The sequence below is a fragment of the Typopeltis vanoorti genome, chromosome 11 (assembly GCF_054136105.1).
Source record: "Typopeltis vanoorti isolate ZY-2024b chromosome 11, IOZ_Tvanoo_1.0, whole genome shotgun sequence".
Taxonomy (NCBI): domain Eukaryota; kingdom Metazoa; phylum Arthropoda; class Arachnida; order Uropygi; family Thelyphonidae; genus Typopeltis; species Typopeltis vanoorti.
The window spans coordinates 112,514,936-112,541,526 of NC_143559.1; the positions used below are offsets into that span (position 1 = coordinate 112,514,936).

Genomic DNA, 26,591 nt, shown 5'->3' on the forward strand with positions numbered 1-26,591 from the left:
ATTTGAGAATACACACTACGCATCACACAACCTATGACTGAGCATCTGCAATGTTTGCTAATTCATAAGTAGTATAGAAATAGAACACACAACACAACATAAATTTTTTAAAATAATGAATTTTCCAAAAATTCTTTTGCAAGGGAAAAGATTTTTGGAAAATTTTCTAGTGTTTTTTTTTTCCTTTTTCTTTTTTTTTTGGGGGAGCAGGTCTCCTTGCCCCCCCCCCCCCCAGGTGCAGCACTGTTTCTATAGCATCATCAGCTTCCAAAAATTTGGCATCCTTTTCCGCTTGGGATGGTACTTCTCTGCTGAATGGTTACTTACTCTTTAAATCCTAAATCCAACCAATCTTGGAATACTGCTCTCATTTTTTGGGAGGTACATCCTAAACCTCACTAAAAATTCTTGATGCTGTTCAGAAAAGGGCAGTTTGGTTGATTAATGACACTCTAAAGAGATTGTCTCTGTAAAGATTTTTATACTCCAAGTGTTTAGTATTTACACAAGGATTCAATTCTGATTGGTGCAATGACTTTTAACTGTTTCTTTTATAATCTGTAAAGTCACTGACTCAAGACCAAATACAAAAAATATACACATTTAATAAAACTAAAACAATATATACACTTTAAATAAAATTACATAACTAAAAAATACTGGATCCAAGGCCTTCTAAAATAAATCTACACTTCAGAGATTTTCTTATCCAAAAATATTAAAATCATTCATTCTCTGACTCATTCTATTACTGGATTTTTTAACATATACTTAATCACGTCTACCAGACTAAACACCTTGTTTTCACAATAACAAAACTGTTCATCAGAGAAAGTTTCTTTATTAGGCCCTTTCCAACAAAAATATAAAAATCTTCTTCTTTTCTATAGGTTATTTTCTTATTACCCTTATGTAGCATACAATATTGTTCCCTCCTATCGAGTGAAGTATAAATACTTTTACCTTTTGCAGTTCAATTTGATGTACAATTTTTGTACTAGAGACAAAAAGTTTCTTCTACTACTTCATAAATAACAGATTTAAGTAGAGCTTTTCGTGTTAAACCACTTTACTGTTTCAAATTTCACCAATTGCTTTTTCCATAGAAATCTGGTGTCCTTAAGACAGAAGATGAAATTTTCTATTCAGCATTTCCTTGAAGATTCAATTAGAATGCCGATTGCAATATCTTCTTTTATTTACTAAATACTTGTTGACAGTCCCAACTCCTCCAGTTTAAAACTCACAGTTCTAAGATTCCTTTTAAGAATCTTCTGGCTGTCACGTAAAACTTAAACTTCCTAAGAACAAAATTGTCCGGTCTGCGTTCTTAAACTTATATTAGCTCTCTCTTGTTTTTCTTGTTACCTCAATACTGATTACTCTCTCTGTCAGATGTCAATCACCCATCAATCTCCTCGGCGAGCATGCACAGTCCATGTAAATGGCAAGTGAGAAGTTAAGTATAATGGCTGACATGTTGTTTTTGTTAGTGTAACGAGAATGTCTTTATAAAACACAACACTTAATAATTTTAAACTACAATAAAAAGGATTGAAATTAACATAATTATCAGAATCTAGTAAGTACATCAATTTCAAATGGTTTGCATTTCATTTTGACAATAATATCAAAAACAGCACATTGCAAGTGCTGATATACGTGTTACGACACAAAAACTAATAATATACTAACATAAACAATTTGTAAAAATATTCATAATTTAAAATTATGATTAATTTTACAACACTTCTCTTACAGACTCTTTTCAGCCACTTTCCCACAGAACATCAGTTTCTACACTGTTTCTCTTCTAAAGATATTTTAATGGCCAGTGTTCAGCATAACTAGCATACATTATGCCTCCTATTTCTGCCAGACCTACAGGAACTCAAGCATGAGCTGCTCAGTATCCCTTTACAGTTGAACTACATACTAAACCTGTTACTCACAGTCAACTTTCATTCCTTCCACCTCAATTCTGCAGAACAGCCCCACCCATGAAGCATTTCTGAAAGACTACAATTTCCAACAATTAAAGAAAAATATCAACAGATTACTCTACTCTTGATACTGTCTACACATGACATTTGTTTACCATAGGCTTCTCTACATGTTGTGTGTGGGAGAAATATAGAAAGTTACGTAACATCATTAAGCAACTAAAACAAAGTATTACAAATCTTTAATCCACAGAAATTCTACTGAACCGTTTTTTAAATTTCATTCATCAAAAATTCCCCAATATAAGGAAGCATCTTTCAAAAACCTAAACAATAATGTGGAATATTCAGGCTGTAATCTGGAATGGAGAGTCATAAATGCTCCCTGTCACTGTATATAAAAAAAGTCAACATTGTAATTTCAATAATTCAGTTTGCAATGTAAGCAGCTGTTATGAAACAAATCACACACCTCTACTTCTGTCCTTCAGCTTGTCAACTGTGGCTGTAGGTGGCTCAAGTTCCATACATTCCAGTTTTCATTCTAGATGCCTTCTCTAGCTCTAATTTAACCCAACCAGAGCAAGACACAGATATTAATAATATCCATAGAAGCATATTAAAACATGTGTTCATCTTCAAAGTTAGCTTATCAACTTAGAAGCCTCCAAATGGAATGATAATGGTGTCAACTGTCCGTCCTCTGAGAACAGAGAAAATATTTGTCAGAAATGTTTCATAAGTGAGTTTCAAATTGTGTCAGGAGTGAAAGAATGAAGTGATTGATATTATGAATATAAGGCAGGATTGTCAAAGTGTCGTGGAGAATGTAGCAGAAACAGTGAATGATAGTGCATAAAATACAAATGAGAGTTTGAAGGAAGTGGTTGAAAGTAATAATATAAATGATGAGATGCCAGCGTGGAAAGAAATTGCAAAGTTATGCAGACTCCTTCACAGGACAAAACATGAGCTAGAGCAAACTGGAGAAACAATTGCCATGTGGTACAGAAAGACGGAAAATTAAAAAAAGAGTAAATGGAAAAAGCATAAAAGTGCAAGAAACTGAGAGAAAAGAGATGGTATTGTATTTGATAATAAGATGTATACTTAATGAGAAAGTGATGAAAGTATGTTTTCCAGGTGCAAAGATAAAGGATGTTAGTGAAACTGTTAAGTATATAGAAGAAAGAAGCGAATGAGCTAATTGTTTTGGCAGGCAAATAATTTGAAAGGTGAGAAATATGCAATGCGAGAAGATATGAAAGAGTTGTTAGTGGAAGCAAAAATGAAGAATAAGAAAGTAAAGATTGTGACTCTGATGCCTTGGTATGATAGGAAAGAATTGAGAAGGGCCATGACTGCCAATGAGAATATTTTGCAGGAGGAATGGTGTGCAGTTTATTGATGTATGGAGCAAATTTGATGGATAAAAGGAGTTATATATGCCTGATGGACAACATTTATATAGTTTGGAGTTAGATACTGGGAGAAAGTGTTGTTTAATGAGAGTGTAGTAGTGCAAAACCAGGGAAACTAGAGATATTAGGGAGGATGAAAATGTGTCTGGCCACCCCTGTGATAAATAAGCATGTGTATAGTAATGATCATTATTATTATTATAATATCACACCTCCAGGGAGTCCAAAGACTCATCAAGGAAGGACACCTAATCCAACTCTCTATCTCCACCAACTACAACTACTATCATCATATACACCAACGACATCTACCGCCCACCACCACCACATTTGTTATTTTCACAGACAATTACAAATATCCATGCTCATGGCAGGATTCGAATCTGCAGCCTTTTGGCTGGAGAGCGGACACGCTAACCACTCAGCCAACCAGGCCGACAATTGTGCAATACCGAATGAGATTTCACAGGTTTCTGACTTGAATAGGTTGGTAATGACATTACACAAGGGTAACTATGAGTATAAAGGAATGCTGAAATGCATGTACATGAATGCAAGAAGTATCAGGGATAAGGGTGAGGAGTTTTTAGCACTGGTGAGCTCGACTTGGCCAAAATGATAGGCATTAGTGAGACCTGGTTGACTGAAAATGATATAGTTACAAGGATAGAGTGTAAAGGGTACTATATATTATTAGAGGGAAAAGGACAGGAGGTGGGGTATTGCTGATGATAGCTGAAGAATTACAACCAACAAAATTAGAAGTTAAAGAGGATTTTAGGTCAGAGGGAGATGGTTCATTTGAGGCTATCTGGTGTTAGGTAGAGGCAAATAGGACAAAATACATTGTTGGTGCTGCTATAGACCAGGGGGGCCTACAGGAATATGTAGATGCCATATATTGTCCGATTAGCACAATGTAGGCCGAACAATTATTATTGGAGACTTTAACCACGGGGACATCAATTCAAGAGAGGAAAGGAAGCATGGCAAGATGGAAGTAGGATTTATACAGTTGCTAAGGGATAATTATATGAAACAAACATGTTATAGAGGGGGGGGGACAAGGGGGTTGAGAGTGTTGGATCTGATAATAGCATCAGAAGATATATTCAAGGTAGACAATCTGTCTCGATTTGTGGAGAATGACCATACAGTATTGTTCTGAGAAGTTGCTAAATATGTGGAATTCTCTGTCCAGAAGAAATTATGTTCAACTATAAGGCTGGTGATTATGAGAGACTCAGGAGTCATCTTGGAAAAGTGCCATGGCTTGACAAGCTACGAGGAAGGAATGTCAGTAATTCATGGCAAGTGGTTGCTTGAGAGTAGCAATATCAGACTGCATACAGGAAGATAAACTAAGTTGGAATTAAGTGGATGAGTAGGGATATAAAGCAAGAGCTGCAATAAAAGAAAACATTGTGGAGGAAATATAAAGAAAAAAGTGATCAGCTCAAGTGACTCATGAGCAGTACAAAGTGCAAGCAAGAAGGATGACTAGTGTGGTAAGAAAGGTCAAATCAGACTATGAGAGAGAATTAGATAAACAGGCCAAAGTAAATCCAAAAGAATTTTTTTTTTCATTATTTGGCAAATAAAAGAGAAAATGACTATGGTAGAATGACTTTAACCCCTTAACGTACCAATTAAAAATCAGAAAGCGATCGTTTTTCTGCCAATTTTTTGGGCGAGGGTGATTTGCTGGATCAAATTCATCATTATTTGAAAAATAATGATGAATTTGTGCAAACGCAAACAAAATAGCCGATACACGCTGTTGGCAACTTTTCTCAGTTGAAAGGAAATAGGCACAAGATTGTCTAACGTCTATATTCGGTTGTATTTATATGTGAAACCAAAATTCAAAATCAATTTTGGCGCAATAAACAAAAAACGTGTCACAGACGTCTTTTGTATGTTAAGGGATTAAACAATGATCATGGTAGGAAGGTAACTGAACCAAAAGAAATAGTTCAGCTGCTGAGTGATCATTATGCAAAGGTGTATCATCCAGGCAGAGATTTTATAGCTGGTGAGGTTACACAGACACATATCAATAGTGAGACAGATGTACAGAAGGAATTCAGTATATTAAAAAATATGAATATGAACACAGCAGTGGGACTGGATGGCATATCAACCCATGTACTACATGAATGAAAAAGAGAATTAGCAATGCCTCTGGCGAAGTTGTTCGATCTACGTCTCAGTTCTGGCAGGGTTTCAAGGGAGTGGAAAGAGGCTAAGATAATACCAGTGAGTAAAGGTGACTCAAGACAGAGGTAGCAAACTATAGACCAAATAATATATCAGGAGTGGTTGCTAAAGGCATTAGAAAAGTTGGTGAAAGGTAAAATACAACAGTGGGTGGATAGGGATGCAATACTCTATAGTGGGCAGCATGGCTTTGTAAAGAGTAGATCCTGTCTTAGTAACTTATTCACATTTTATAATAAAGTGACAATAGAATTGGATAAAAGTAATCACTACACCATGATGCTGCTCGACTTTACCAAGGTATCTGACAGAATACCACATGGAAAACTATTACAAAAACTGGAGTAAATGGGAATGGATATGAGGCTAGTAGCATGGATGGGGGGGGGGGCTGACAGACAGACACCGGAGTAGTATATGGTGGAGTGGAATCTAGGAGAATGATGGTGTCTAGTGGAATACCACAGGGTTTGATACTAAGGCCACTACTCTTTAATTTGTATATATCAATGACATATGGAAAGATTTAAGAGGGGATATTCAGTTGTTTGCTGATGATGCAAAACTGAGGATAACAATAGTTGATAAAGGTGATGTAGATATCCTGCAGGATGATTTAAATAAATTGGCATTATGAGCAAAGGATAATGATTGTCAAATTTAATGCTGCAAAATGTTATGCACTTCGGGTGGAAAAGGTTGCATATGTTGTATCATATTCCTGCAATTCAATACCATCATATTGATGGTATTGAATTGTAGGAAATTAATGAGGCTAGAGACTTAGGGATAATGGTGGACATTATCCCTAAGCCCCTAGCTTAGGGATTTAGTAAAATAGCTCAACGAATTACCTGAATGTTGAAAAAACACACTAACAAGTAAAGATAGCGAAGTTATTATCCCTCTTTATGAGGCTATGATTTGGCCACAACTTGACTACTGCACACAGATTTGATCACCTGAGTTTTTGGGGACCAGGAGGTGGTAGGGAGAATTCAGAGATTAGTGACTAAAATGGTGATAGGTCTGTGGAATACTCTGTACAATAGTAGGTTGAAGGTTTGTGGGTTACAAAGTTTATGATAATGGAAAAGAGGGGACATGATAGAAACTTTTAAGATATTAAAGGGATTTTATAAAATTGATGCAAGTGAAATTTTTCAATATATGAAAATAGTCAGAGAACTAGAGATCATCCGTGGAAGCTGTGTAAGAGTGTAGTTAGGCCAGGTTAATAAAGGGGACCAGATTTCTTGCATAGAGAGTGGTGAGTGAGTGAGTGGAATGTATTGCCAGAAATGGCTGCAAGTTCAATGAAGTGAATGGTTTCAAGGAGAGGTATGATACGATTTGTGTGCATAATGTTACTTTGGGTCTCTCACGATCAGTCTCCAGACTCCACGGAGATACCACAAAATAATAATAATACAAATAAAATTGCTTTTCTTTCTTCCTATACTGTAAATGCAGACTTTTCAGGTTCCTTGTTTGAGGTTTTCCTTTTCACTTGGCTATATTTTAAAGTTATTTACTGGTTGCTAAGAAAGCAGGAGTAATTTCTGCAAAGAGGCCTGAGGGTTTAAAATAGTTAATGATAATTAAAACAATTATCATTAAATTATCTGAAAAATTATCAAACAATTATCTGAAAAAGGAGGTTTGTGCTATTGGAAACTTGAATTGATGGAAGCCTCCTGAATAAGGTTAAAACCAGTCAGGTTAGTGACCCTTCCCATAATGCACAGCAATATATGCAACTGAAAGGAAATGTGGCATGTATTATAGGAAACTAGGGCAATCTGATGTGAAGTCATCTGAATCCATATACAAGTAGCCTGGTTGGGAAGTTAAATGAAACACCAATTTTAGCTTGCTTATAACTGGGTAAAGAATAAAACAATATATAATTTCTTGTGAAGTACAATTTATTTTGTAAACAAGCAAAAAAAAAAAAAAAAAAAAAAAAAAAAATTGCTAAAATGCAAGAATAAATCAGGCATTACCACCCATGTCTTCATGGTTGGTAATGCCTGATAGAGAGAACACCATGATAGAGAGTGGTCACTGGCTTTAATGCCTTATCTTGATGATAATTGGGTTATCTTAATATAATCCAGGATAACTGGGCATTATCTTGATGAAAAAAACCTCTTATTCTGGATTTCAAAGATCTAGTGAGGTTATACTCTCACATGCAGTCTCAACAAAAACCTAGACATCTAGCATGATATTTGAAAGCCTTGCTTCCATTCAATATTCAATGTAGTATACAGTGACCAGATTATCCAAGGATCAATGCTGGACATGTTCCAGCATTGATTATGCAACCAGAAACATGATTATGTTTCTGGTTGCGTAATTTTAGTTTCCTGCTTTGCAGGTTTGCCTTCCCTCCAGGCATATATTCTAAAACTGCTGTATTTCTTCTTATCCCAACAGAAACATAATCATACCTTTTCAATAAAATATTCTGCTTTCATTCTTGTTATTATTACTAATTAATAATATTTAAATTAAACATATTTGGTGATTTGATAATTAAACATACAAACTATTGTTTTAATACTGACCATTTACAAACATCTTACATTATAGCCTACCAGTTTCGCTAACAAACTGTCTAGCTTTTTCAAGGCATTTAAGGAAAAAACATAAAAACTAGTAAATGCAAATTGAAAGGAACATAAAAACATTGGAAACAAACTAGTAGCTAAGGTTACACATTCGCGTGACAGAGACTGAAAGGACTTATTGTTCTTATTCATTATCATGCATGCGTGTTTGTTGTAAACGTGTAATGTGATTACTGGCTAGCTGTAGTTCAGATGGATTTAGAGAGAGGATCAGGTTTTACCACGAACTGTTTAGAATGGTCCTCTAATGTGATTACCCTGATTTCTGTTGACATTTCCGCTGGTTATTAACACTACTGTGGCTTCCTTGAATAAACAATGTCTATAGTCGTCATCCAGATATGGCATGGAGCTGTTTTGCCACTCTATCATGTGGTTAGACATACAGAAATGATGTGCTAAGCCGGAAGAGATACTTCTGTTGTGGTTTACATCACCAGCATGTTCTTTTTGTCTGATTTCTAAACTCCGTGAAGTTTGTCCGATGTAGGCAAGACCATAGGAGCAAGGAATGTAATATACTCCTGGATATTTGTAGAATGGCACCTTATCTTTTGGGGATCCTAAAACTGTCTGATGCTGGTGGTTGGTTTGAAGACCACTCTGATGTTGTAGGCTCTTAGTATTCTGGCTATCTGAGAAGAAATTGACCTGATGAAAGGGATCACTACAGTAGAAATGTGCTGGGAGCTTGATTTTTCTTGTCTGGGGTTGTCACCATATAGATATTTTTTGATGATGTTTGGAGGACATCCATTTTGTGATAATGTGTTGGCTATTAGTGAGAGTTCAGTCTGTGTATCCTCCTCTTCTGATATAAACTTTCTGGCCCTATTTTTCAACATGTGGATAATGCTCAGTTTGTGTGTCTTGTGATGGTTTGAAGTATAATGAAGATATCTTCCAGCATCTGTAGGCTTTCTGTAAATAGATAATTTGACACTATTTGATTGTTTCTTTATCAAGATGTCTAAAAAATGCAGTTGGCTGTTGTTTTCCACTTCTAGAGTGAATTTTATCTTGTTATGTATTGAGTTAATTTTATTCACAAACGATTTTAGGTTTTCTAAGCTATCTTGCCATATAATGAAAATATCATCAACATATCTCCACCATATAGATGGTCTAAGGGAGATTGTGGAGAGAATTTCTTTTTCAAGTTTTTCCATGAAAAGGTCCGCACAAGATGGCGATAATGGGCTTCCCATTGCTAGGCCTTCTAATTGTTGGTATATAGTGTTGTTAACTTTGAAGAAATTAGACTGAAGACAGTGTCTAAACATCTGTGTGATGTCTAGAGGAAAGAGGTCTTGGATGATGTTTATTACCTCTTCTACTGGTACATTGGTGAAAAAGGGATACAACATCTAGACTGGCTAGCATGTCTGTTGGTGCAACCTTAATGGGTTGGAGTTTATTTACAAAATGCTGACTATTCTTGATATAGGATTCTGTTGATCTTATTTTATTATTTAATAAGTTTGTACATGGCCGAATTGGATAAAGGGAATGGATACACTATGATGATGTTGGATTTTTCTATGGCATTTGATAGGATACCACATGAAAGACTGTTGCATAAAGTGGAGAATATAAACTCTTGAGTTGGATCAGGGGATGGTTGACAGACATATCAAGAAGTGGTACACAGTGGGTATCCATTCCCTTTATCCAATTCGGCCATGACATGGCTATGAGCAAATTGCTAAAGCATGACCTTCCTTTAGTAAACCCATGCTGCTCCTTGCAGAATATAGCTTGTTTGTCTACCATTTCTTTATGAGAGTTCTTACAAACTTCTCTAAAATCTTCACTACCACCCAGACATACTGATAGGTTGGTAGTTAGACACATCTGTTTTTGCCACCCTGGTACAATGGAACTATCATACATTCATTCCATTCCAGTGGTATCATTCCTGAGCTGACTCAAGTTATACAAACAAGTGAAAGGCCAAGCCAATTCAAGTGATCATTCCTTTAGCAAATGGCTTGATATTCCATCTGTCCCAGGGTTATGCAACAGATTCAAGGTGACCAGTGGTGTACCTGTCCTTGGGCCACTACTGTTAAATCTATACATTAATGATATCAGGCAGGGTCTAACATCAGATGTGAAAATGTTTGCCAGAGCAATCAGGGATGCTACTGATATTCAGCACTTACAAAATTATTTGAATAGGCTGGAAATCTGGGCAAATATTATTATTATAAAATGGCTACCAGTTAATGCTGATAAGTATAAAGTTATACACTTTGGCATGATGAGATTTCCAGTGGTATATTATATTAGCAGGGTTATGCTACAAGAAACTCAGGAGGCAAGGTATCTTGTGTATTAGTGGATAAGAATTTGAAGTTCAAAGGTCACATAGCAAAAGTTGCAAATACAACTCAGAGGATAAGGAAATCATTTTGCTTCTTTATAAGGCTTTGATAAGACCACACCTGGATTATTGTGCATAGATTTGGTGTCCCAGATTCCAAAGAGATAAAGAAGCTGTGGAAAGGGTGCAAAAAAGAGTTACAAAGATTATATCATGATTATGGGATTTAGTTTATGAGGACAGATTGCGAGTATGTGGTTACAGACTCTGGTTAACAGGAGAAAGAAGAGTGATATGATAGAGGTCTATAAACTTTTGAATGGGTGTTATAAGATATCGTCTGATGAAATTTTTTGTTATATGGAAGGTGGGGAGAGAGAACACCAGGGACATTCATGGAAGTTAAGTTTGTTCACAGTCAAGAAAGAGGTAAGAGCTAGGTTTTTCTCTTAGAGCAATGAGTGAGTGGAATAGTTTGCCTTTAGGTGGTTGACTCCCTGGAGGTCTCAATAATACCTTTTGGATTTCTGCACAGGACATGGACTGGTTATTACTAACAGAATGTTCCAATATGAAAATATGCACAAATTCACATGAGTACTACGGATAGAACTAAGGTTAAATAATCCAGAATTCCCACTCTAGAGACCAATCATAGAACTTTTCCCAAGCCATTTCAGTCTTTCGATAAAGCACAGTAATTTCACAACATGCAATGAAAATCATCAATCCTTAATGACTTATACAACCTATCCATACTGCAGTGACCTGTTAGTTGGAAGAGCTATCCATTACACTATCCATGAGGCATAAAGTTATGATAAAACCATATGCAAAGAAAAGAGGCAAGGAATAAGAAGTCTCATTGACTATGTTATTGGAGCAAGACACTACAGTGTACAGAGGATTAGAAATTGGAAGTGATTACCATTTAGTCTTTTGCAGGATAAAATTGAATTTCATATTGAAAATAAGAACTTATAAGAAATTTTAAAGTGATTAAAAGTTGAGTAGCTCTCAGATGTAAACTGCAGACAAAAATATGCAAATATTATTCAAGAAAAAATGAAACAGTTTGAGAACAGGAACCAAACCATGGAGATTCAATGGCAAGCCCTGAAGAAAATACTGACTGATTCAACCAGAGAGGCATGTGGTGAGGTTGTCTGCAAGAATAGAAAAGTCTGAACTCCATTGTGGACACAGGAAGTTAAAGAGGCAGTGAAGGAAAAGAAGAAAGCATATTGAAAGTTCCTGACAAACAAGTCAGCTTGTGCTCTTAGAGAATACAGATAAATGTAAGAAGCTAAACACTGTAAAACTAGCTAAACAAAGTCATGGGAAGACTTTGGTAAGAAAAGAGAAAATAAATATCAGGAAGGTGGCAAAATATTCTTGATGCTGTTCCAAAAGCTAAGGAAAGATTACTGTAAAAGGAATTAGAGATGATAAAGGTGACATGAAAACTGGAAAAAAAGATATCCTTGATGTATGTAGTCATTACTTCAAAAAACTGCTAAATGAAACAAGCAGTGACAGCACAATGGAAAAAACACTTAACAGGCATGCAATGAGGAATACATATCCATACTTGAAGGAAAAAGCCATCAAAAGCTTGAAAAGTGGAAAGGCATTGGGAGCAGATGATATTTGATCAAAAATGCTCAAGTATGGAGGTATAAAAGTCTCACAGTGGCTGCACTGCATATTTCAGAAGGCCTGGACAGAGGGAGAACGAATTCCAGATGACTGGAGTAGAGCTCTCATAATACCCATATATAAAAAAGGGAAATAAAACTGAATGTGAGAATTACAGAGGTATTTCCCTACTGAGTGTTTCTGGTAAGATTTTTGCAAGTATAGTTGAGAAACAGTTGGAGAAGGATTGTGGAATGGAAGCTTTGTGAAGAGCAAGCTGCATTCAGGTCAAATAGAGGATGTCAGGATCTGATTTTCACTTTATGACAAATATATGAGAAATCGTGGGAATATAACAAAAGATCTGTATTTAAGTTTTGTAGACCTGCAAAATGCATATGACAAGGTGCCAATAAAAAAAAAAAAAAGCTATTCAAAATGCTACAGTTATATGGTGTCAATGGGGCATTATATCAAGCAATACTTGGTCTTTATTTGAGTTGTAAGTCAGCAATTAGAATAGAAGGAAGTATAGGAAGATGGTTTGATATTAAATCTGGTGTCAAACAAGGATATACATTATTCCCTCTGTTATTCATTATCTATATGGATCACATTATGAAGGAAAGCGGTATTAAACTTGATATCAAAATTGAAGATGTTAATTTAAACTCTTTACTTTATGCAGATGATGTTATACCAGTACAAGTCTGCAAGATTCCCTGACTAAATTTAATAACTGTTGTAATAAATTTGGTATGAAAATCAGCAGTAACAAGACAAAGTCAATGAAATTAGGTAGGAACACTGAAAATGTCAACTGCATCACGAATGAAGAACCAATGTAAAAAGTAAAACATTTCAGCTACTTAAGCACAATTTTTAGTGAAGACAGTAAATTAAATATGGAAATAGACAACAGAATCAACAAAGCTGGTATGGTGGTAAGTCAACTGAATAAATTTTGTATGGAATAAAAGAGAAATTAGTCAAAATACTAAATTAGCTTTATACATGCTTATAAAATTGCTTGGTATCTTTAACATAATATATACCCAAGGTAAAAAACTTTCTACATCTTACTCTCATCCTGAGATTTTTTTTTTATTGTCATTTAATGAGGTCAAAGCACCTTTAACTTTTGAGATCTGGGTTAGAAATAAAACACTTGACCAAAGGCTAGATAGGTGTGGGGGTCTCCCACAATGAATCTTCTGACTCCATGGGGATATCCATATAATAATAACATCAAAAAATAAATAAAAATAAACAACAAACAAAAAAAAAATCCTTAACCCATTCACGATACTAATGTATTATAGGCTTATGACACTGTGTGGGTAGGAGCTACATAAAATCAGATGATTTCTATGCTAAGCAATCATCTAAAATAACTTATTTGTTAATGAGCTGATATGTTTCAATAAAAAATATTTTATTTTCTAAAAAATTTTCTTACCCTTTTATATCAAAGGCTCTTGCTAAGAGGCTTTGCAGTACTTCAAATGTAGTGATCTGAGGATCAACACTAAATTTTCTGTATTCAGAAGGCTGATGGGGTTCACACTTCTGAAAAAAAAACCAAATAATAAGAACACTCATAATTACAAATGTAAGTTTATGAATACTAATTTTCTTTTTATCAATCGTATCATCAGCAATTGTAATTTCAATTTATACATGTAATTTCAACATGTTCATTTCACACTTTAGTTGCAAACAATGTTGTAAAACCCATGCTGATGAGTAAGTATTGGTATCTGAGTTATACAATGTATAGATATGATGAATCCATCATTATTTTAAAGTTAAATATTTGAAACTGACCTGCTATAGGGGAATGATTTTCTAAGAGCTTATAGGAATACAACTTTTGGTATCAGGCTTGCCTTGGTTTGCAATACTTCAAAGACACAGATTGCCAGCCTAGTGCGCAGTGGTTAGCATATCATTTCTCCAACCAACAGACTGCAGGGTTCGAATCCTGCTGCAGGCATGAATGTTTGTGATTGCCTTTAGGTGGGAAATGAATTTCATCTCCCACCTAATAAGCAGGACAACTGTCCTGCTTATTGGAAGCCTGAAGTCACTTGAAAAAGTCCTATGTTTGGTCCCTACAGCAGTAAAATTAGAAAAAAAAAATCCTGCCCACAATATAAATGTACTATAGGTTTAGAAATAAGCCTTTCATGGGTCTAGATCAGGGGTGGCCAACCTATGGTGCATGCGCCAAAAGTGGCGCATTGCATGATTAGAAGTAGCGCACTGAACCCCAGAGAAAAATTTTAAAAAATGTTGTATACGATTTATATATAATACACAATTAACCTACCACTGAATTCTAGAGTGCGCACTTATTATACTTGTTTGATCTTGAAGCAACAGGCACTGGCAAATGCTGACATGCATCACCAGTTACTCAATCAGTTTACAGCTGGCTCTCGTCATAACGTTCAATGAACTTCTGATTCGATGTGAGTGAATAATTCTGTGTTTTCGAACTTATATGTTTTTATTAGTTCTTTAAGTTTAAGATAAGATTTCTGTTTTCATGAAGGCTTAATATAGTTCTGTAAATTTAAAAATATTTTTTTTTCATTTTGAACGCGTATGTCAAGTTCTTGCCCGCTCCCTTAATTTTTTTTTTTAATGTTATTCCCACCCACGAAGGGTCATTTGCAAACCTAAATTACATTTCGACCATGGATGGGGTAAGAATCCCCCCCCCTTTTAAATAAATTTTATATATTTAATGTATTTTTTTAAATTAAGTTATTTTTACATAGTCTGGAAACCTTTTTCTAGAGAGTGAAGATGGAACTGTTTCAAGCTACTTCAGGCCAATAAGCAAGGCAGGGGGTCTTACAATTGAAGATGAAATTCATCTCCCACCTGAAGACAAATCACAAGCATCCATGTCCACAGAAGGATTCAAATCCACAGCCTATTGGTTGGAAAATGGGTATGCTAAGCACTTAACCAACATTACTCAAGCAACTAATAGTTATGGAGGTCTAACTGTCTAAGCTTCTCACACCAGATGAGTCCGTCCTGATTATATACTGTTACCTCAAGTGATTATATGCCAATTCTATTAAGATCTTGTTTGATACTGTCAATCTACCTCATTCAGGACCTACCTCTTTTCCCAAGATCTTCTGGATTACTTAACATAATCTTGGCTGACCACGTGAATGTCTTGCTTTCTGACAATGCAACAAATCATTGTTACAGTTATAATTGTGCTTTTATTTATATATATATATAGCTTTTCTTACACAGAATAGTGCTAAGAAGTAACTGACTACATAAGAGATAAGAGGAGGAGGATCTTCATATCCTCATACTGCATTATATGAGGTGTGGCAAATTCCATGAATGGCCTCATATTATCGTGCATGTGGTAGACAGAACCATGGAAATGCATGTATGGACCTGTGCTTTTGCCTTGAGTTATATCAAAACAGCATTAAGTATTTGTATTTGACAAGTTAAGTATATTCTGAATTTACCTTGCTCACCTCAGTTGCTTGTCAACCAGGTCCTTTTATTCTGTTGAATGTAACAATACAGAGGACTTTATCTGGAACAGACCATAAGCTGATTCTCCTATAATTCTCTCTCTCTCTCTCTCTCTCTCTCACACACACACACACACACACACACACACACACACACACACACACACACACACACACACACACACACACACACACACACACACACACCATGCAATCTCCTCTCTTAAATATGGAGAACTATTATACTTCTGGTGAAGTCTTGGAATTTTATCACTTTGAAAGAAAATATTCAGTATTTCAGCCAGTCAAGTCACTATACTCCCCCATCTCCTTTTAGTGTTTTTGCAGTAAACTCAATATAGTCAATATAAACTTTGGATGGTGTAAAGGGACTGATATCAAATTTCTCATGTTGAAGATTAATAAAGAAAATGCATGCATCTAGAGATAATTATTTACTAAATTTATTTAGTTAATAAAAATTACTATATCAGTATTTCAGCTTGGTCATCAAGGCATCTTCATGGACACAATGAAATACAACTAAGCACATGCATGCTGGCACACTAGTAGAAAGGCAAAATTCTACAGTCCTAACTGGATTGGAAAATTGCTGAAGGTCACAAAATAGTTTCTCCAAGTATGCAGAGGGGCATATTGGGGATATTCAGTTGTTTACAGATGATGCAAAGTTGGGAAAAACTATGAGAAGTAGAGCAGATATCATGGTTTACAAGAAGACTTGAACAGACTGAGTGAATGGACAGAAGTAGGGTTGCCAGTTCAATGTTGCAAAGTGTAAAGTTTTAAAATTTGGGAAAACAAAGACAGAATGTAGACAGTATACACTTGGTGAGAATGTACTGGAGGAGGTGGAGAAAAGAAGAGATCTGTGTGTGATGGTGGATAGGGATCTACAGATTAGAGGACACACGGCTAAAATTGTGAGGACAACAAGACAAATTTTGGACAGGATACAGAGGACACTGACATGCAGAAATAATGATATTCCTGCTACATTGTATAAGGCCTTAATTAGGCCACATATGGACTACTATGCACAGATTTGATCATACAGTTTTCAAAAGGATGAAGTACTGGAAAGGGTCCAAAGGTGATTGATTAAAGTGATTTCTGGTCTATGGAATGTTGAATATGGAGAAAGGTTGAGAAGATGCTATATACTGTCTAGGTAAGAGTTGCAAGAGATTTTTATCAGATTAATGTTGAGTTTTTTTTTCACAGAATGGGGGAAAATGGTACCAAGAGTCATCCCTGGAAGCTGTATAAGGAGGATATGAACAAAGGAGTGAGAAGAAAGTTTTTTTCATGATGAGTGATAAATGATTGGAATGTATTGCCTGAGAGTGTGGTGTCTGTAGAGAATGTGAATGTATTTAAGGCATGGTATGATGAGCTGTGTATGTGTGACAGAGGGACCTCCCACGATAAGGCTGACTCCATGGAGGTCTTGAGGATAATAATAATAATAATGGTCTTCTATATTTTACGTTCAATGGTTTAAATTAAAAACTCCAGCTTCTCATTCAGCTTACTCAACAGCTAGAAACATGCGTAAAAATAAAGTTATCAATGATTCCAAAGCAGACTTCATAAAAATGAAATGAAATAAACTCGCCTCTTACTCAACTGGCAGATGAGCCTTCTGGACCCTTGCTAAGGCTTTTGGGCATAACTTCTGTCCTTCCATGTTGCTACCTTTCTTGCATTCTGATGGCACTATGGTAACCTCACCCAAGGAAAAGACAGACCTCTTGGCATCAGTTTTTTCCTACAACTCCTGCATTTGGGGTGGAGCACCCAAGACCTCCCTAAGAATTCTTGATGATATTCAAAAGAGGGCAATTCACTTAATAGATGATCCTTTCCTCGCAGCTTCCCTTCGGTCACTTTGTCATGGGCCCTCTGTTTCAGTGCCATGTGTGCCTTTTCTAGGTGTTTTCATAGTCATTGCTCCTCTGAATTGACCTAACATTCTTCCACTTTCTTTTAACCACAAAAGAACTAGAGCAGCCACTGGCCAACATCCATACACTGTCCAGCTTCAAACACACCAAACTAACTTCTCACCAGCTTCCCTCATTCCATCCACCTCTATTCTTTGGAACGATCTCCCCAATACTGTTTTTTCCACTAAGTACAACCTGCCACTCTTTAAGAAACATATTAACACACTTCATTTTCCTCCTTTAATCACTTGCCCACACATGGCATTATAGTGTTATAGGTGTTGCGACCTTTCATGTGTAGGATCAACATAAAAAGTAAAGTGATGGAGCCAAATTTATTCAGATTTGGTGAATGCTGTAATAGATTACAGAAATAATCTGATTTTTTATCTGTTGCTATATAAAAGGGAGTTTTCTTTTATTGGATTTGGTGATTTGTATCTATGGCATGGTCTACTATTCCAGAACAGTTGTACTGCAGGTAATGGTTATAGTTGCTATGTTCCTCCAGACAGAATCTATATCCAAATGTGGAACCAGTCTGTTCACTAAGGATAGCTGGATCAGAAGAGCATATATTTTGAAGAATTTATCAAAATGCTCTGGCCACCTTTCCATGATAGCATCTTGCCTTTCAACTATGCTCTTATTTTTATTTTTTAATGACTTCATTCTCTTTCTCTCTCTTCCTACATATATTATTAATATCTCCATATAGTACCTTGTGATTATTCTCTTTCCTACATTTTTTTCCATGCTGTTAAACTGGAGTTTTTATCTATTTCAATTATGCTTTTCTTTGTTTATTAATTTCCTTATACCTTAGTCTATTCTCATTATTTGGATGCTGCTCTAGGCTCTGCCTACACTCTATTCTTTCAGCAATTACCAGCATTGTCTCACTGCTCAATTAATTTTGTTTTTGCTTCTCTCTAACCTCTAAAACAGATTTGACTAGTTTTAAGCCTTCTGGAAGCCATCCCAAACACTTCCTCCATCACGATCTTGTAGCCTAGCTCTTTCATAACACATGAGCAACCTCATTCTGGTAAATTCTAGCAATATAAGTATTATTGAGCATTACAAAGCATTTTATAGGACTGATGCAAGGGAAATGTTATAGCAATTGGCTAGAGAGAGGTCATCCTTGGAAGTTGGGCAAGAGTGTGAGGACTAGATTTTTCAATTGTGGAGGTAAATGAATGGAATGGGTTGCCTGAGTCAGTTGTAAGTGCCTTCACAAACTTCACGGGCACCTTCACAAAGTTCTAAGACTCATCGTGGGACTTTGTGAAGGTGCCCGTGCAATAATAATAACTCAATGCTTCTGGCTTAAAAGAGTGATGGCATGAAAGAAATGGAAGAGGAGAACAATGAGGTGGTAACGAAGAAAGTACCATGCTTACATGGAGTTCTTCGCAGGACCTAACAAGATATAGAACAGTTGGAAAAATATCTGGTGAGCAGTAGTGGATTATTTCCCTTTAAGGCCCTAGGCACAATTTTGTTATAAGGCCCTTTATGTAAAAGTGTTTTTTATATTAAAAAGACAATAAAATCCTTAAATAATAAGTTTTTTGTTTATTTATAATTATTTAATTTGTCTAGTTAGTATTACAACTTACAATGTTACCTTTTGTGCTTTCAAATCTGCAAATTGATCGATAATGTTATCATGATTTAACATATTAACTATATCATTTTCTATAAACATTATAGATAAATCATTTAAATGAATCTGCCCTAAACTATTTCTTAAATAATTTTTTATTCTTTTTAAGACCGAAAAAGAATGTTTGCCACTAGCATTGCTTATTGGTAAAGTCAAAAAATTTTTTAAGATTGTCTCTATTTTTTTAGAGGCATATTATCTTTTTGCTATGTAATTTTTGAGGTCCCCCCTCGAGATGACGAGGCCCAAGGCACGTGCACCTATTGGATAATCCGCTACTATTGGTGAGTGGTATAGCACAGGAGTGAAAGAAGAGAGGCATGGGGAAGAGAAAGCACTATGAAAGAACAAGAGGGAGAGTAAGAAGAGAATTCTGTATAAAGACTCGATGATACAGGCGCTTGAGGAGAACATGATGAAATAATGTTTCCTTAGGAAAAAAATTAAAGATGCTAGTGAGTATAGAACGTTTCAGTTGGTTACAAATTAAATTTTACTTGCCAAAAATTAGATTCTCGCTTAGTTCTTTTACCCAAGTAAAGGCACTCTTGGCTGTGTAACAAGTGAAAAATCTTCTACAACCATCTCTGATCCAGAGTATTTTAATAATAAGGTGATACCCTTTTTTTTTGCTACTTATATATTGAAAATATATGACATCTGTATTAATTCAACCTTAGTATCTTTCTAGGTCTGATTCCCACTAATCACCTTGATAAAGGTTGAAACCAGTGTGAGTAGTGACCTTTCCATAATGCATAGCAATATGTGTCCAAAAGGAAGTGTTTTGCATTTTGTATACTGAAGCAATTTATGTGAAGTCATCAGCCTCTATATACAAGTAGCCTTGTTATGAGGATACCTTCAGATGATCCATTATGCTTTCTGCTTATAGAAAATCTATACGCAGTGGAATCTCTTAACCGGCAACAACGGGACTTCGCCGATTCCGGATACGAGATTTTGCCGGATAATCGAATATATATTTCGAGAACTTACCTGTTCATGTTTTGTGATGCCATCTGTAGAAATTGCAGCATGTGAAGTTCGTTGGTGATGTTTTTCGATTTGCCGGTCATAATTAAATAAATAACACTAAAAATCGTGAGCATTTTTTAAAATTTACAACACATACACATAATTTTATATTTCACAAAATCAAATTTAAACAGAATTTAAAAATTATAGTATGTATTATCACATGAAAGTTGTGATTTTTTTTAGTGTGACGACATAACGTCGAATGTCTGACTGCTTACAAGATTGTCGCCGGAGCTTTAAAAATTCACTGTGTATACAATGAAGTTTCATAACATCATGTGCTGACATAGATGAACATTCATCTACGAGTGCTCCTCATCTTCATCATGCAAGCCCATTGCATATTTTTCTTATCTCATAGGCTTAAATTTTGGGTTTAAATCTAGACCTTCGAAAGTGCCGTTGTTCTGGTATTGCCGGTTATGAGAGATTTCACTGTACATTGGAAGATACATAATCAGTCATGCTATCATCAATCTCAACAGTGCAATATTCCCAAAAAGATTCACACACAGCTAGGGTTACTTGTTTAAATGATACAATTCATGCTACAGAACTCAATTATCTTTGCAATGAAATAAACAATAGGAAAAATAGAAAAAAAAAAAAATAGGAAATCTATGTACATTGGAAGATACACAAGTAGTCATGATATCATTCATCTTAACAGTACAGTATTTTCTCTGTGGGCGTGTGTGTGTGTGTGAGATTGCCATTCAGTTATCTTTGCAATGAAATAACAAATTATTGCCTCCCTCCCCATTCCTCTCATGTCCAACACATAAGATTACAATGAAACTATTCCCATTCTTTATACCCAGAGTAAATCTGAGAAGATAGTAAGTTGTTCATAATCTCTGCTTCACTTCGAAACCAAATGTATAAAGTTTTATACAACCGCAACTAAGCATGCTTAGGACAGATTGGTAGATATATTAACATATCTCTGACATAAAAACTACATTCATAATCACTGGTATGGCAAGTCAAGGCACTCCATGAGTTTCCATGATAGGACCACAGTATGCAAGCCCCCACATTACCCGAACCAACATGCAGCATTATCTTCAGTAGGATGTGGAAACATGGAAAGCTGCGTTATGGAGTGACGAATCATGCTACATCCTCTACCAAGCAGATGGATGGATGGATGTGGGTGTGACGTATGCCCGGTGAATGTCTTTTACCAGAGTGATGGTATGGTCCTGTTTTTCCTGGGGCCTCTGTTTGTGGTGAACAAACATTGAACTCTGAGAAACATCTGAACATTCTTTCCAATGCAATGTTTCCTACTTTGTGATCTTTCTAATGAACTGACCATTATCTCTTTCAGTGAGACGATGACTGTCATAAGGCTGCTGCTGTAACGGCATGATTGGTAGACATAAATGTCACCACAATTAACTGGCCTCCATAGAGCCATGATCTCAACCCTATTGAACATCTGTGGGATGAACTGAAGCATTGGGTGAGGTCAAGGGACATCTGCCACGCAACAGTCCAGGACTTTCTTACGTGCTTACAGGAAGAATGGTCCAAGATTCCTAATGATTGGTATTGTGCGTTTGTAGAAAGCATGCCCCATAGGATTGCTGCAGTCATGGTGAAAGGAGGTCTATCTTATTAAGGTGGGTGTCGTGGCTGTTGATTTCTTTCCAAGCAATGTAGCTCTATTAGTAGGCATGTTTCATTTGAATACATTCATGTATGGCAACCAGTCCGATGCCTATTCAAATAATTCCTCTCCTCTTCTAAAATCTTCTCCCTTCAACTTAGTTTGTACAATTGGTATCAAGTATCAAGCTAAGATAAAGATTTTAGATCAGCGCTTCCCAAATTGTGGGCTGCACGTTTTGTTGAGGGGGGGGGGGGGCATGAAATAATGAAAACAAATTTAAAATGTTTTAAGACTAAGTAGATTTTTTGTAATCTTAAAAAAAATTACTTAGTCTTTAATTTTTATTATTTTTTTTGTTGTTTTTTTTATATTTTAATGGAAAAAATCATACATTGGGGTTGGTTCACAAATTTTGCTTCTTGTGTATTTCGGTGATTAATAAATATTAGTAAATATATGCTTATTCATATAAGTTTCATTTCAAAGGTACTGATAAGAAATACAAAAAAAAATTACAAACACAAAATATTGAATATAAATTGTATTGAATATAAATACAATAAATATTATAATAATATATGTCTATATTACAATTTTTTTTTTCTGATGGGGGCCGTGAAATATTTTAATTTTTCCAAAGGGGTCTTGGCATCCATTAGTTTGGGAAGCACTGTTTTAGATGACCACTATACAGTAAAATAGCTAACTAAAGAATCTACTGCATGAATGCCAAACCTTGATGAATAACTGGATACACTCCAGTTATTTCATCATTTTTTTTTCATTTCATTCATTTTTTCATCATCAGACATATTTATTATTTTAATCCAACACAAAAATATGTTTATAATAAAGACAACTTGAGGCAAAGGTGATTAAGGTTCTAGTCTAAATTTTTTTTTCCCCAAGTTATTGAAAATTTTTAGATTTCTGGCAGCACTGAATGCTAGCTAATCTTTACCCTACAACCAACAGGCTGAATGTTTGAATCCTAACATGTACAAATGTTTATAAAATTCTTTAGTTGGTAGATAATTTGTTACATGACCACTGTCCTTATTAAGGAGACCTGAAGTAGCTAAATGTTTAGCCTCTAGAACAGATCTCATTTCTTAACACTCATCCTGCTCATGGTATTACATGTATGATGGGTTTACAACCAAAATGATTTTTGCGGATAGGATTCATGCAAAAAAAGCTTCCTCTTTTCATGAGAAATTTAAATGATAGATGAATTCACTTAGTGTGAGACCACTTTCCTGCTTACTGGAGGTCTGACATGGGTTGAAAAGTTCCATGTTTGGTCTTTAGAGCAGGTTTTCCAGATGATATAAAAATAAATTTAAAAAAAGTACCACAATTACACTGGTTTCTATACATTAAGGAAGAAAGGAAAAAAAAATTGTGATAACTTAAGGAGGAGTGGGAGGTGAAACACGTGAAAGTCGGGTACATTATGTAAAAAGCAATGGTGAGTCTAGTTATCATATACAAATGAGTGGTGCTGTCAATAGTACATACAAATGAGCCATAACATAAAACTAGATGTTTTAGAGTGGTTTTCCATTTTGCATCTAGAATGAGAACAAGACATTTCAAGAGAGGAAAATTCTTGGATATGCGAGTCGTTCTGTGATTTACAGACTACAGAACCAATTCTAACAGTCGAACGGCATCCTAGAGATACAGTGAAGGAAGGCCATGGGCAATAACCATAGTGGGTGACCGGTATCTCTGATTATCTGCTTGCTAAAATATGAGTACTACCCGAATCACATATGATTTGACTTCATATTAGCTACAGGAACATTGGTTTTCAATATGCACAAAGGCTGCACAAAGATAGTCTGTATATTAAGCAATGGGCAGTCTGCATACCCCTATCCTCATGCCACAGGAGAGAATGTTTGAAAACTGTCAGGCTCCACATCAACTGTGCTACCTCACAATTTTAGGAAAATAGGGACCTGAAAATCCTACTGTCTTATTGACATCAAGAGAGGAAAGTTGCTAAATTCCTCATATACCTCCTGTTCATTCAGTGGCTCTTCTTCCTTGACATTGCTCCAAAGTTCTGCATTATATTATATTACATTTACAAGGATGGAATACCTTACTTGAATTGCTCATTTAACATTTCTACTATATCCTACTTCTCAGTGGTTATCATCCTACCATTGTCATGGACAAATATCATCATCCTATAATCATTCTTTTTTCTACTGGCTACATATGAAGAAAACTCCATAGGAGTTCTTCGGCCTCATTTTCTAACTACTGCTCATGCTGCACTTTTGCTACCTTTACCAAGGGAGCCACCTTCCTTGACTGCTCTTTGTATTCCTCATGTAACTGATTACTGCTATTCATTTTGTGCTGTTTCATATTGCCTTTTTCTTCCAGATTGCATGCTTCACCTTTTTAGTCATCCATTTTTACACCTACCTTATTTAATCTCTCCTGACCTCTGAAATATACTTATACATTGTCTCTGCAAATAGTTTCTGAGTAGGAACAAAACAGCACTGATCTCCTTCCCATCTATAATAAATTTAGTTTAATCCTTTATCCAAGTGTGAGCAAACAAAGTTTGCGCCTGAAAGTATCTTCAGGACTGGGTTAAGGTGGTACACACCAGGGCAACTCGTTGCAAAGGTGGAGCAAGCTACCAACACTCCTATCTCAGTATCTCCTATAATGCAAAACACATCTCCTTGCGGATATGTCTAATGTTATGCATTAAGGGAAGGGCCACTACCCAGACTTTGCAACAAGTTGCCCTGGTGTGTACCACCTTAACCCAGTCCTGAAGATACTTTCAGGCGCAAACTTTGTTTGCTCACACTTGGATAAAGGATTAAACTAAATTTATTATACTCTAACCAAGTGAAAAATAAACTTTCAACATCTTTCTCTAAATCCAGAGTAAATTATTAAAAAAGGGTGGCACACCAATTGGCAATTCCTATAGGTAGAGATGACCTGCTAATGCTTCTGCCTGATATCTCCACTTGGGCCTGGCTCCCACTGAAGAGACCTCAATAAAGGTCGAAACTAGTCTGGGTAGTGGCCCTTCCCTTAATGCATAACATTAGACATATCCGCAAGGAGATGTGTTTTGCATTATAGGAGATACTGAGATAGGAGTGTTGGTAGCTTGCTCCACCTTTGCAACGAGTTGCCCTGGTGTGTACCACCTTAACCCAGTCCTGAAGATACTTTCAGGCGCAAACTTTGTTTGCTCACACTTGGATAAAGGATTAAACTAAATTTATTATACTCTAACCAAGTGAAAAATAAACTTTCAACATCCTTCCCATCTAATTCCTTATCCCACAATATAGCTGCAAGATGCCTTCTGGGTTTGACATAATCACAGCCTTATAGTTCCACATATATCCCTTTCTCCCAGAAGTCCTTATATGGCTGACCATCATCCAAGTTATCACTTCATAGTCACATTTACCAACTGCATGAAGATTTGACACTTCATTTACAATAACATCTTCTGATTAAACAACTGGATACAAGACCTTTGATTCCTGTGCACCCTCTGTTACATAATGCCTAAAATAGTTTTCCCTGAAAACTCAAGAAATTCCTTCGCTTTGCCTCCAGATGCTGTCTCTTCATTCCAATCTATATTGCCATAATTGAAATTGCCCATAATGATCACCCTTTTTTTTTTTTATTAGTCAGATCAATTTGCCTATAGATTTCCTTCTATAGACAAATTGTCCTCCACATTACCAGGTCTATAGCAACACTCAACTAAACATTTTATCCTGTTCAACTCCACCTCACTGCTGTCAAAACTACTGTCACTATTTATTCCTTGCATCTCGACCCTAGAGGGGGCATAACTCGTCTGCTACCATCAACAGCACTTTTTTTTCTTCTTTTTTGCCTTGTCTATCTTTATAAAAAACTACATATATGTCCATCTCTATTCCTGTCAGAATGTCATCTTTGGCATTCTGACAGGAACAAAGATTAATCTGACATTCTGACTAGTTGTCATTTAGATGAATTCGTTTCTCCTCACACAACCTTTTAACTTAAAATCAAAGCAATTCATATTGAATTGCTTTCATCTTAAGTTTCTTTCATCAGAATCTACCACTCAGAATTCATTCTGAGTGGTAGATTCTGATGAAATTCTCACACTGGGTGATGAAATTCATCACCCAGTGTGAGACAACCACCCTGCATATTCAAGAAAAAAACCACGAAAATGAGCCATGTTCAATTTCTCAGCTGGTTTGAAGCACAAAAATAGCATCCAGTATGAGTGAGTAGGATTATCTGGATTCATTTCCTGTCAATGACCTGAGGAACCTTTATCTGGTCTCTTTCGACGAAAGGTAAGTTAGCCAGTCTCATACAGAGGAAGGAGATTTTTTCACCGGAAACTCTGGTTTTTCGTCTCCCCAGAACAGGCAAACTGGCCCCATGAACACACATCAATTACAGTCATGAATATGTCCCAGCCATATGCCAATCCCAAGCCCAGATAAAATTGGGAGGGGGGGGGGGGGACAATGGTGAACTACCTGTAAAAATCTCACCAGGAACACTTTGTGGA

The 26,591-nt window shown here is 35.9% G+C and overlaps 1 protein-coding gene across 1 annotated transcript in view; it reads right to left on the minus strand.

Annotated features, from left to right (window-relative positions):
- Positions 1-26,591, minus strand: part of LOC150101951 (uncharacterized) — a 98,293-nt gene that overhangs the window by 43,874 nt on the left and 27,828 nt on the right. The window contains exon 2 of the mRNA XM_090400345.1: positions 13,644-13,753. Coding sequence (XP_090256471.1) covers positions 13,644-13,753 — 110 coding nt within the window. The remainder of the gene's footprint in view (positions 1-13,643; positions 13,754-26,591) is intronic.